This window comes from Aphidius gifuensis, linkage group LG2 (genome assembly GCF_014905175.1).
Source record: "Aphidius gifuensis isolate YNYX2018 linkage group LG2, ASM1490517v1, whole genome shotgun sequence".
Lineage (NCBI taxonomy): Eukaryota > Metazoa > Arthropoda > Insecta > Hymenoptera > Braconidae > Aphidius > Aphidius gifuensis.
In genome coordinates this window covers 25,952,371-25,966,882 of record NC_057789.1, presented here as the reverse complement: position 1 = coordinate 25,966,882, position 14,512 = coordinate 25,952,371, and the positions used below count along the sequence as shown (strand labels likewise).

The 14,512-nt window shown below is 20.3% G+C and overlaps 1 protein-coding gene across 8 annotated transcripts in view; it reads left to right on the top strand.

Moving 5' to 3' along the window:
• Positions 1-14,512, top strand: part of LOC122849863 — a 66,464-nt gene that overhangs the window by 42,770 nt on the left and 9,182 nt on the right. For 4 of the 8 annotated variants that reach the window (XM_044148711.1, XM_044148708.1, XM_044148710.1 and 1 more), the window contains 2 exons: positions 1,994-2,020; positions 13,553-13,646. In XM_044148711.1, the coding sequence (XP_044004646.1) occupies positions 1,994-2,020; positions 13,553-13,646 (121 nt within the window). The remainder of the gene's footprint in view (positions 1-1,993; positions 2,021-13,552; positions 13,647-14,512) is intronic. The other 4 variants (XM_044148713.1, XM_044148709.1, XM_044148712.1 and 1 more) reach the window with 1 other exon arrangement.

Genomic DNA, 14,512 nt, shown 5'->3' with positions numbered 1-14,512 from the left:
AAAAGATTGACAGGATAAACTTGAAGCTAATATTATTATCAGAGAGTTGCTATGTTTTATGGCATCACAATGTATCTTTTATTTTATATATCACGGAAAAATAAGTGCTTTATATATAAAAAAAATAAAAATAAAATAATATATTGCTTAGCAGTTAATATGAACACCACCACGTGCTGTGATACATTCAGATATGACTCAATATCGATAATGGAAACAACTGATGTACTCATTTATAATATATACCTCATTTTATATAAATATTATTTATAAATTTAGTTTAATATTAAAATATAGGTCAGGTTAAAATTATTAAATAGAGTCAATTGTCTTATACAAAATTTTATAATATTTATTAATTTATTTTTATTTTTAAATTATATATCAATAAACTCAATATTTAATTATTTATTTTATATTTTTTTTCCTTGAACTTTCAAGTAGCTGCAATTTTTGATTTGTGTTAATTATTTATATACTTTCAATTTTATTTTTTTTCCATGTACTATTTTTTCATTAAACATTACAATTATTTATCTTTTTTTTTTTTTTTCCTCAAATGATAATTAAATTTCTCAGCAAAATATTCATAAACTGTATAAGCGTTTAGTTGATTTTTTACTCATCGAAATCACGTTTTTCGTTGACGTAATAGCGTGATTTAAAAACTTGTTGTAAATGTTTTATTTGTTGGTAATTGAACGGTGGGAATATGCCATTTATATTGTAAGAAATAGAAAAAAAAAATTATAAATTATAAATTATTATAATGATTATTAATAAAATAATATTTAAAAACATTTTTTAAATATTTTTTTTTTTCTCAATGAATTGTGATTAATTTGTTTTTCATTGATAGGCTTTATTATTTAAATTATTATAAATGTTAAAAGTTGAAAAAAATAATTATACGGATGTAAAAAATAAAGACGTATATAGAACGAAAAATAAATCTTAAAGTTTGATATAGATAACTCGAGGTCAAAATAATATTTTATTTATTCAAATGAGTATAACAACGAGGGGGGTCGGAATTAACTCTTATCAACCAGTTAAAAGTGGTAAATATTTCTTCACTTATTTTATTCGTTTTATATAAATTATCACTTGATGGAAATTGAAAAAAAAAAAATATATTTATAATTTTCGCAAATAAAGGAATAAATAAAAAAAAACAATTGTTTCTTTTTTCGTCATTGAGTTCTGGAATATTATTAGAATGTCGAAATTTGAAAATTGTTGACCCAGGTCGATATTAAATATCAAGAGACTAATAAATTTAAATTTTATTTAAAAAAAAAGCTCATGGCCTATATTTATAAATTGTATTTATTGTCGTGAGATAATTTTAGTTATTTTATAATATAGCCAAAGAGACAAAATGGCATTTTTATTTTTGATAAGTTGACCTCTCAAAATGATAAATATATACCTTTGCAATAGCCAGAAATAATAGAGTCGTTTTTACCGAGGACATTTAACACAACAAATATAACTCGATCCAGGCCAGTCGAAAATAGTTTTGACCCATTCCCCTTTCGTGTATTTTAGCTACCACTTACGCCAGTACCACCGTCATAATTATCCTATTTTTTTTTTTTTTATTTATTCTTAAATATCGATTACACAAAATGAAAAAAAATTTTATTATTTTTTTTTGTCAGTTGATTTTTGAGGATAAATAAAATATAAAATCTAATAATAAATATAACAAGTTAATAAATAAACCATCAACGTTATAATGAGACAACAGACTGATGATAAAAAAATAAAAAACTAAAATAAACTCTATATTCATTTAAAAAATAATGATGAATTTTATTTCATCGATTTATATATAATTGTTTAGAATTTCCTTGAACTTGGACTTGAGCAATATATGGCTTACAATCAATTTGACCGCAACGATATATTTTTATTATTTATTTATTAATATTTAAATTGATATAATTTTTTCATTTTTTCTTTATTTCATTGGTTAAATTTTTTGCAGATTCTTCGAAATCATTGTTTCATCTTGGTGAGTTACTGTAGACAAAAAATTTAGTAGAAATAATTTGAAAAATAAATTTTTAAATATTTATTTATTGTACATTGTGTTGTTATAATTTTGGACAAATTTAAAATAGTTATTATATCATTACGTTTGTATTATTTTCAAAACGATAAATTTATTTTTAACTATGTAATATTTATTTTTGATACAATCACCCCTTAATTTTATTTTTTAAATTCTATTTATTACTTGAAAAATATATTATAATATATCAATTAGGCTGAATATAGTTTTTCATAATAATTTTTTTAAAAAATTAAATTTTCATTTAGTATTTATAATTTGCCAATATATAATAAAATAACAAGGTCAAAGTCTGATGATGTTGGCGAACATACAAGGGTAGATTGCTAAAGAATATATATTTTTTTTTTTTTCACATATCTAATAAATATACCGACAAATTTAAATATGACCTCGGTGTCATTGTTTATTTATCTAAAATATTATTAACAATAATTTTGTTATTTTTTTGCATTCAATAATTAATTACAATAAATTTTCTTTTTATAATTATTAAATTCTAATTTTATATTTGAAAAAAAAAAGAAATCATTATTGTTTTTATTTGAATCAAATGATGATATCATTTCAATCTAAAAAAAAATTAAATTGATTCACGGTTTATATTTTTATCAAACCCGCATTGTAAAATGTACCAATTTTTTTTTTTTTTCATGCCTAGAAAAGAGGCAAAATCGATTGTTAAAAAGTGTTTTAAAAATAGAACAAATAAATATATATATAAAAGGTAAAAGTAGTTATTATATGGTGATAGATGACTCCCCTGTGTATATATATCCGGCGGGCTATTAACCTCACTACTATTCTAAAAATAAACCATAAATCGATGAGTAGAAGGAGACTAATATTGACACGCGATACTATCATGATCTCTTTTAATATATATTTATTTAATTTTTTTTTATTCGTTGATTACCTTGGATACATAGAAAATATACTTATCGAAAATTTTTTGGATTTATTTATTTTTTTATTATTACAATTTTCAATGCCAAAAAAATATATTATTACTATTATTATATTTCGATATAGAAATTTTTTGTTATTTTATTTATTTTTTATATTTTTTTCATAACGTTAGTCTGCAAAAAAAATTTCCCACACGTGCAAATTATATTTATTTGATAGCAAAATAATAGTATCATTCGTTGTTATGACGTCTTTACGTTTATCGAAATCAGTTTTGAGAAGTAGCATTTTATTTCAACGTATCCAATGCACATCGTTTAATTTTTTTTTTTTTTATTTATGTACTCAAATATACTACTATACTGGCTTCTCTATATGTCACGTTTTAAATTTCATATATATAAACTTTTAAAATATACATGAAAATAATTTTATTTTTTATTATTTTTAAAGATTTATATTTTTGCATTAAACATGTACACTTGAAATTTATTTATATTATGTCATTGATAGTATTTTATATTTTTTTTTTTTTTAAATGCACGCGTAAGCTCAACTCATAAAAATAAAAAAATTAATTTATCATTTACACGTGTTGGATTTTAATTGTTGTTTTCTATTTTTTTTTTTTATTTTTTATTTTGTCATATGTCATTTTAAAAATAAAAATAATCATTAGTAATTTTTTTTTCAATTATAAAAATATTTCTTTGAATTTATTTCTATTGCAAAAGTTTTTTAAATATTTTACGTCATTAAAAAATTGAACCAACGTCATAGCCAATATTATGACGTAAAAAAAAAAAAAAAAGTTTATAAAGTTCATTAACATTGACGTTAAAATGTTAATTCGTCTGGATGAAATAGCGATTATCGGTTTGAATTTTTTTACAGTCGATCAACTTGCTTCTGTATCAGACAACTTTGAATATGTTGAGACTCAAAAAAAAAAATGTATATTCAATAAAAAAAATTTATAATAAATTGATAAAAAAAATTATTAAAACAATTTCATAATTAAATCTTTGTCTTTTTTTATTTTTACAATTGACGTCATGATATATTGTCTCACGTGTGTCAATCAAATCGTCTTAGTTAATTAACAAAATTCATATGATAATGATCAACAAAGATATAATGAAAATAATATTATATATAAAAACCATCTGTGTCTGCATAATGACGTCTCCAGTCGATAAATAAATTAATTGAATAATTAAATAAACAAAATAATATATTAACAATAATCAAATACAGTATCATTTAAAAAAAAAATACAAAAATAATTAATAAATTTAATTTAATACTTTTATCTTTTTTATTTCTCTGTTAATTTGATTTTTTTTTTTGGTTCGAAAAAATTATAAAAGATGATTTAAAGTTGAAAATTATTGCATAATACAATTGAAAAAAAAAAAATATATTATAGTTTTAATTTACATAAAGTATATGCTGATTATTGATAAATGACAATTATTATTTTTATTAAAAAAATAATAATAATTATCAATAGATAAAATATTTATCTTAATATAAACTAACAAGTAATTCAATTGAAAATATATTTATTTGTAAATGTCGATTTAATGTCAAGGAAATACAGGTCATAATTTTTAAAACACTATAAATTTTAAAATAATGTTACGTATTAAACATCTTTAAAAAATAAAGAAATAAAAATATACACAGCATGTGGAATCGATTTGTTGTGACGTACAAAATAACACAGATATAGATTCAAAATTTTCCAGTACAAACCATTGTCATAACTATAAATTACTTAATTCAATTGATAAATATAAATTATTATTTTTTAAATATTTTATTTATTTTAAATAAAACTTGATAAATTTTTTTCTATTATTTAAAAACAATGTCAATTTTATGATTTTATTTTTTTTTAAATTTATAAATCATGATAGCTGCAAATATTTTTTAGATATATTAATTAATTTTAGATGGATTTTTATTTGTTGAAAAGATACTTTCATTTTTTTTTTTTTTTTATTTTTCTTTAACATCTGTGACGTATTTATCCTTCAAAAAAAAAAAAACGTCATCATACTTTTTTTTGAATGATGATTATAATTTTTAAATTTTTTTTCACTTTACTTTGTGTATCACACATTGCAAAGAGGAAGTAAAAGTAGCTCAATTCTTTTGTGAGATTCAAGAGGGATACTTGTCATTGAGGTTTATTCAAAATTTAAAATGCCGCAGCATATTTATTTTATTATTTTTTTTTTCTTGTACAAAAGATAATTCAGACTTTGTCAAGTGACGTAGTTTCACTGAATGAACCTTCAACCAGGAAATAACCATTATAAAAAAATAAAATATATTTTAATAATGCGTATATTTAAATAATAAATAAATAATATATTTTAAATAATCCATATGTATTTTTAATATCTGTACACTTCGAAAGTAAGAAAAAAAATATATTTAAAATTAAAAAAACAATTAATTGGTTAACTAGTTGCAAGTAAAATAAGTTGGCAATTTTAAAAAATTATTACAACAATTGATAATTATATATTTAATAATTTTTTTTATCAATAATCATATATTTAATAATTTTTTTTATCAATAATTAATTTTACAATAGATTTTTCTATTTTTTTTTTCGATTTTTTAAATTGAGTTTTTTAATTTTTTTAAAATACATCGTCAATAACACATGTGGATTAATAAAAAAAGATACAAAATATTATCAAAGAATATGAAATATAATTACCCATCGTATGATCAAAAACGTCACGGATATTATTAACGTTTTTTTAAATTATTTTTCTTCTACAAATGTATCTTGTTACAATAACATGACAATCATGTGACGCAGGTTTTTCAACGAGATTGTGTTTATTACACCAAATTATAAACAAGGCCAAATTAATGAAATTAAATTAATATCATCAATTAGCATACGAGCCTTGAATGATCATCTCAATACAGGAAAAATAATTATTAAATTTTCAATACTCAAAAACTTGTTATTGTAGAGCAAAAAAAAAAAAAAAATTTAAGCAAATTGGTTTCTTTTTTTTTTTCTTTTAAACTTCCTGTCGTTGGAGATAAAAAAAAAAATTAAAAAATAACACTAAAACTATAATTTAGTTCATTACTAGTCAATTACAAGGAAAATGGAAAAAAATATTTAAAAAATAATAATATGTCCATTGAATAACAACAACAAAAAAAAAATCGAAATAAATCGAAAGAAAAATAAGCTAAAGTGCTTTTTCGATATCGAAAAAATTTGTTATAAATTTTAATTAAAATATAAATGCTATTTGAAATTTAAATTTTCAATTATCTAATTTATCATTTATATTATTTAAAAAAAAAAAAAAAAATATGAAAATAGATCAAATGTAAATGAGGGCTGTTTAAAAATAAAAAAACGAGTAAAATTATTTTCATAATTTTATTAAAAATAGAATACAATTTATATTAACAAAAAAAAAAAAAAAAACCATTGATATAATATTTTTTAAATAACTGTTAATATATAATGTAAATTATTAGTTGTAGTACAGTTGATTTAATTCATATAATAAAATATAAAACTTGAACAAAACAAGATGCTATTTCTGACCAGATAATTCAGCATTGCGGTCAGTACTTGTGTTTGTATATATATAAACCTGCAAGTCTACTTGCGATATAAATAGATATTGATATACATCAAGTAATCACAAAAAGAATAAATAAATTTTTATATATAAAAAAAAAAAAAATTAAACAGATAAAGAAGATGAAGAAGAAGAGTCAAGGTCCTGATTAAAAAAAAACCAAACAAACGAAGGACAAAATATACCTGATGTATTATACCTTGAAAATCAACTTACTTATATTTTTTTTATTATATATTTTTAAAACTGGTTTTACGTCTTTCAAATATATATATTTTTATACATTCCCTTTATTTATTATTATTTTAAAAATATATTATTTCGTAGAAAAAGTTTTTTTTTTTTTGTTCAAATTACAAGTACTTCTTTTAGATTTTTTTTTGGATTTTTTGGATTATTTTTTTGATGTAATTATTTCTAAATAATTTTAATATTATTTATTTAATCAAAGTGTATAATTTACCAGCTGTTTTGTTATTCAACTGGCCAATGAACCTATTTTTTTTTATTTTAATTTTAAACTCATCATTGAGATATAAATATATTAACCGACAATAAATTCATCATACCAAGTATTTTATAGATTTTAATTTTTTTGATTAATCATTGTGAAAGGTGAACATTTTCTTACAAATAATATACACGTGTATATTAATTTTTTAAATAATTTTTAAGTTCATTAAACTTAAACTTAGCGAAAAAGAAAAAAAATAATAAATTTAAAAAAAAAAAAAACGTACTTACTAAATTTTGCGCTTTAAAAGTATTTTAAAAATTTATTTATATAAATTTAATTTAAAAAAAATAAATAAATAACATTAAAGTAAATTAAAAAATATGCATTTATAAATAAATAATTTTTTTTTTTTTCATTAAAAATAATGATTATGAGGATTCTTTGAAAATGTTAATTATTGAGATTTTTTTTTTCAAAAATAATTTAAAACCCACTTTTCCATTTAAACTATAAAAATTCCAGATATGTTAATACATTATGATGATTCATGATAAAATCATATGATTGATATTTAACACGGAAGTTGATTGCAAATAAATAAATAAATAAAAAAAAAGGTAAACAAAGCTAAACAAATGATAATAAAATGCAACGGTATAATGTCGCAATAATTTTGTTGCGCTTGGTGATATACAAATAAAATATAATCACAAGTGTATATATATATTTTTTTTATTTAATTCAACTACCCACTACCATCATACACGTGATTAAATCATGCCGTTGACACGCTCTATGTGAATGTTAACCTGATGCCATTAGTCAGCATCGTGATGGTGTTTCATCCCCGTTTGTCTCATTGGGTGCGGTCGAGTAAATAAAAATTTCCATTTGAAACTAAAAAAAAAAACATCTAAAAAAATTTTCCTTCAGTTAAAAAAAAAAAAAGTATTCTAGATTCTGATTTATTTCATGATACATATGATAAGAAAAAAGAAATATAAAAACATGATTTATCTTAATTGCATACTGATTAAAATGAAAAAACTTTTTTTTTTTGTTTTTTATTTGTTATTAATTTTTATTAATTTATTATTAACTATTTTAAATATATTTATGTTGATGAACTTTTTATTTATTATTTCAAAAATAGAATTCTAATAAAGGTTCATTATTTTTATTTTCATAATTTAAGGAAGTAGAACACGATGAGATTTTAGTAACGCTCCTCGTTCTGAATTTAACGTTCGATAATTTCGAGTGTACATACGTCAGTAATATCTTAAATATACATCAAAAAGTTTGCATATTAGAGAGTTATAATATACCGTGTATTTTTTATTTTTATATTTTATTTTTGCTACTTGTAATACTTTTTGGAGTATATATAAAAGAAATAAAATGAAAAATTTGAGAATTATTTTATATAATTTTTTTTCAAAAGATTAGGAAATACATTAATAATAATAAATAATATTTCAGGGATGAATTGAAATAATTCAGGACGAAAGTGAAAGTGAATATCAAGTCCTTTGAATTTTTATTATAATTTTTTTAATGCTGGTTTTTATATATTTTATTTTGATATTACAGACGTGTTTTCGATCGTTGTCAGGTTACCATGCCGACGTATTCACAGTCGTTCTATATAAAAATACATATATTATAAAATAAATTTATATAAAATATAACCAGTATTGGGGTTGATGCACGCGGAAACTAAACATTATATTCAATGCTGTAAAAATTTATTCCACAAGACGAAAAAAAAAAAATTTCAAAAAATAAAAAATAATCTAGTTTTATCAAATTTTTAAAAGCCAAATAAATTTATTTATACACTAATTAAAATTTGCAAAAATATATTTTTATATTTAACATATATCTATTGTCAAAAAATAGAAAAAAAAATTTCTTTTTATTTATCTATCTTGACCTTTTCTATTTATAAAATAAATAATTTATTTTTCAGTGGAAATTTTTAGCAAAAAAAAAAAATTGCCCCGCGGGTAGTTAAAGTATTATAACATAAAAACTGAATTGACAAAAAGATGCATTATTATTTCATTTATCTAAATTATTAATTTCATGAGCCTCAGACTATTTTTCATTGTGGCAAGTTATACCTTAAATAAATATATCTGTAAAAATTTTAGAAATTTAATTTTTTGATTATACAAAAAAGGCTTTTAGCATTGACAATATTAAAAAAAAAAAATTATCTAAAAAATAGATAGTCAAATAAATCCTTGAAAATTAAATGTATAATTTTGATTAATTTATTTATTTTTTGATTGATAATATTGAGTAACAGTGTAGGTCTAAAAATGAATACTTATTCGTCACTGAGTATTTTTTTTCGAGCCATTATTTCTATCATTTTTATCTCGTCAGTTAAATTTATATATAAATAAATATATATGGTACAAATAGAATTTAAGACAGGCGCCTTTATTTTCCACCATGTTACAAACATTGCGTATATTTCAAATTGATTTAGGCCAAAAGGGGAGTACACTCCAGACACAGAAAAATAATGTACAAGTTACAACGCAATTCAAGATGCCTATTTCAAAATATTATATTCTCATTTATACAATCATCAATATAAAAAAAAAAAACCTAAACTACTAAAGGTCTATTTTTTTTTTCACCTTTTATCATTTTTTTTTTTTTTTTAACATATCACAATGTGTCTCGTCATTTGTCGACGTCTTTGACCTCAATTTTACCTACAAAATTTTTATCATTTATTATATTTTTTTCATGTCAGGATAAAAAACAATAACAATAATAATAATTTTATAAATATCTAGTAATATTAAGTAATTAAAATTTTATATTTATCTATTTTTTTCTTGATTTATTATATTTATTTATTATCAATTTCAAATAATAATTTCGGTGGATATATTTATTGGTCTATACTTTGAGCTAAATGTTTAATCGAAAAGAAAAATATATATATGTTAATATAATAATAAAAAAAAAATTAAGATATCATTTGAGTTGAAGTACTTCCTTATCGTTTTGTATCATGTCGTTGAGAGATTGGGGCCAAACCTGGAATTAGCATGTACAAGATTTTCAAGTAATCTTCTTCGAAGCGGAAACAACTTATCTTTTTCACTTGTCTCAATGAATTCAATATTTATCATTAATATTATTATTGTTAATGTTAAATAATGTTTAGCATGAATTTAAAAAAATTATTGTTAATTGTTTTGAAGCAATTATTTAATATATTATTGCTGAAAAATAAATTGATTAATTTTGGGTTTTTTTAAAATGCAGATATTATGAGTCAGATTTTGAGGCATGAAAATAGATTAGCCCCATGATTTTAATGCTCAAACATCATGTCAAAGTCCATTCCCTTTTGAGCCAAAATTAGATGAGTTTTTTTTATATTTTTTTTTTGTTAATTTTTCAAGAGTTCATTACACTGTTTGATAAAAAATAAATTAAAAGCTTTTTGAAAGTAGTTTTTTTTTTGCTTTTTTCTTTTGATGATGGTGTATAAAATTAGAGACTGGTTTTATCTTATTTTCATTTTAATTAAATTAATTTGTTTTTTTTTTTTTTTTTGATTTTTATTTCAACAATTCCAGGGCACTTTTTGTAAGTGCTTCGACCCTGTTTGTCCTCGAGACTCGAGACAACAAAACCAAACTCTTGAAAGAGTTGAACGACAGGCAACTCCCACAATTGCTTTACAGGCCACCCTTTTTTTTTTTTGCCTTCAAATCCTAGGTCCGGGTTTATAATCTCTATATAATATTAAAAATATTGTATACTAAAATATACGTAGAAAAAAATTTCATCTTGAAAGTGATAAAAGAAAACAAAAAAAAAAGAAAAAATCATTATCACAAACAACTTTGTAAAATTATAATTTTCTGTAACTTTTTTTTTGTTTTTATATTTCAACGGTTTGGACAAATCGATTTTGCGTCACCTAGGTCCGGGATTGCAAATTTTTTTTTTATTCACACTTTCAGTGGGTTGCTTGCATTGTTAGTTACATATATTTTTTGTATAATTTTTTTTTTTTTTTTTCGTCTTTGGTATGATTATAAAATAAATAAAATAAAATGTCAATGAACTTTTTTAATTAAAAAAAAAATATATATATTTTGTTATTATGTAATGGTATTGGGAACATTTATCAATCAGATGAGAAAATATATATTTATTTTTTTCAAGAGAATAGGGAACATGCTTGGTTCCACTTGACCCTACTTTATGGGATCGAGATGATCGTCTTGTAACTATTAAACACTTGCAAATATTTATTTTTATTCTACATTTAATATAATATATTTTTTGATTTATTATTTCTAGATAAATTATTATAAAATAAATTTTTTTCTATATACAATTTGACATTGTATATTTCGATTGATTAATTTATTTGTCATTTTAATTAATATATAAAATATCTAAAAATCATTTCACGTATTTTTATTATTTAATAAATTAAAAGGATAAAAAAAAGGATCATAATTAGTTGAATAAATAGAAATATTTATTTTTGTTTTTCATTAGATTTGTTTTAAATTATTTCTAATAAATTTTAATAACTAATAAACAATTGATTATTTTTTTTTACGTCACGTAATTTTATGTACAGTTATTTTTTTTTTTCAATTGTTTATTTATGTTTTTCCTTGCTCCATTAATAAATTATCACGTTTGTCTATTATTCATCCTGTAACAAATAACTTTGTGTTGTAATTTTTTTTCAACACATTTAGTTATGAAACTTATCAATATATGAGTCCGCATTTATAAATAAATGAAAAAAAAAAATTTAATATACATTTTTATTCTTGATATTTCATGCTGCTATTTATATGTTGTCACGTATAATTTTTACTGTTATTATATATTTAAAAAAAAAATATATTTCTGGTTTTTTTTTTTTACTTCTTCAAATACACGAGCTATCAGTCAACAACTACCTAGAAAAAAAAAAAATCGAGATAAAAATAAATAGCAGGGAGATCATTGTAAAAAGAATTAAAAAAAAGTTATAAAAATTCTAAACATGTTGGATATATATTTTTATCATTATTAAAATAAAAAAAATATCAAGTTTTTGATTACACTAAAAAGACTTTGATCTTGTAATAAAAATTGTCAAGATAAAAAGTAATTTTAACAAAATAAAAAAAAGTAATTTAAAAAAAAATTATTTCTCTTTTTTCTGTGCCAAAGAAATTGGCATTTTTTTATTCGCTTTTTTTTGCAATTTTATATTACTTAATATTTTTCTACATAAATTATTTCTGGGAAAAAATATACTTAATATTAATGATAACAGAATTAATCACATTAACACAATGTCAACTTTGTTGAAACATAATCAAGGCCAATGACAATTAAATAATTACAATGACGATGACGACACTGTCTCTCAATAAAAGAATAACAAAAAAATTATCAAAATTTAGAATTATTTAATATCTGTCCTTTGATAACAATCAAATTTCATTAAAAAAACAAAACCTTATTTTAAAAAATTAAAAAAATTTATTTTTCAAAATAATTATTCTATTTTTTATTAATATTATATCAATAATATTAATTTTTACAAAATCTCAATATATATTTATTAAAATTGTTTAAAAAAAAATTCAAACTTGATTAGAGTGTCAGCATTAATATGGCCCAGTTAATCACTAGCCCATTGACTAATGAAGATAATAAAATATGAAAAAAAAATTTATCAAACAAGTAAAATATGATTGACATCATCACTTTCTTATAAAAAAAAGTCTAAACATTCACTCACAATGTGTTACATGGACGTTTGAATCCAGGACTTACTCATATATTTTTTTTTTTTATTATAATAAATAATAAATAGTTGCGGATAAATTAAAATATAAATAAAATGTTTATATAACTTGAAAGAATATAAATTTATAAAAATAAAAAAAAAATAACAACAAATTGATATATACTAGCCACAAATGTCCTTGACAATATTTAAAAATAAATTATTGAGAGATGTAATAATATTAATTTTATTTATCTAAAATATTTATTAATATTAATTCAAATTATATTTAAGTCTATTTATATATTTTTGATAATATACAGAATCACGGATATATGAGTATTTTTTTTTTTAAAAAAAGTTTGTCTGATGAATCCGGGATTTGAAGGTCGCAGACAGTTTTACAGTGCCTTGGGCATAGTATAAAGACAAGATAACCGAGGAAGCTTGTATTTTTTTTTGATTGCTGAAAAAAAAAATTATAATAACAAAAAAAAAAAAAATACATAAATTTATATTGATTAATATTAATTTTATGTGACGAGACAAATAAATCTAAATTATTGATTTTTTTAATATTTATATTATTTACTTTATTGAGATTAAATATTGTGAATTGTTTAAAGAATTAATGATCTTTATTTTAGAGTAATTTAATTATTTTTTGATTTGTTTTTTTGTTTAAGATCCACCTGTGGAAACTGTATACATGATATGCGTTGTCGTTGTTGCAATGGCTCTTGTTGGAGTCGTTATTGTTCTTCTTGCTGTTACAATAAGGTATTTATGAATTTTAAAAAAAATAATTAAATGTAATATGAAATATGGTTTTAATTTGATCAGGATGGTTGAACTTTTTTGATACATAAAAATGAAGGAGGAAATTGTAAATTGTGTCACACTTGGTTGATGGAAAAAAAATATTTAAAAAAAAAAAAAAAAATGTTTAGTGTATATGAAATTAAAAATTATCATTAATTTCAAGTAATAAATCAAATTATTATTTAATTCACAACACACATGTAAAAGTAAGAAATTTATTTTTTTTTATTTTTTTTTTATATATAGATTCAGGTGTAGAATTTAATTCGAGATTTTTTTTTTTTTCTTTCTTTCCTGTAATTTTTATTCTCGTGTTACCAGAATGTTAATCCAATTCAAGTTGGAAAGTAGTTTTGATAAAATATATATATTTTACTGAAAAATATAAAAACAATAAAACTGAAAATAAAATAAATTGCTTTATATAAATAAATTTAAATAGAAGTAAATATTTTTTTTTTTTTTGGAAAAAAATATGATGCAAATGAGGAAATGAATTTCGAGAAGCAGATTAGTCATTGGTATTTTTTTTTTATTTCTAAATTAATCTTTGGCTGTAGAAACAAAAAAATTCATATTGATTTGATCATTGGATAATTTAATTTATATTTAAATAAGAAATACAAAATTTTAAAAAATAAAAAAATATACTTTGCACGACTGTTTGTTGTAAAAAAAAATTTTTTACAAAAATACATTTTAAAAATTTCGATAGTTTATTTTTTTTTTTTTTTGTATTTAGAATCAATCAAATTATAAAAAATTCTGGTTAAACAAGATATTAAATATATAAAATTTTAATACGCAAATTATGATGACTAATA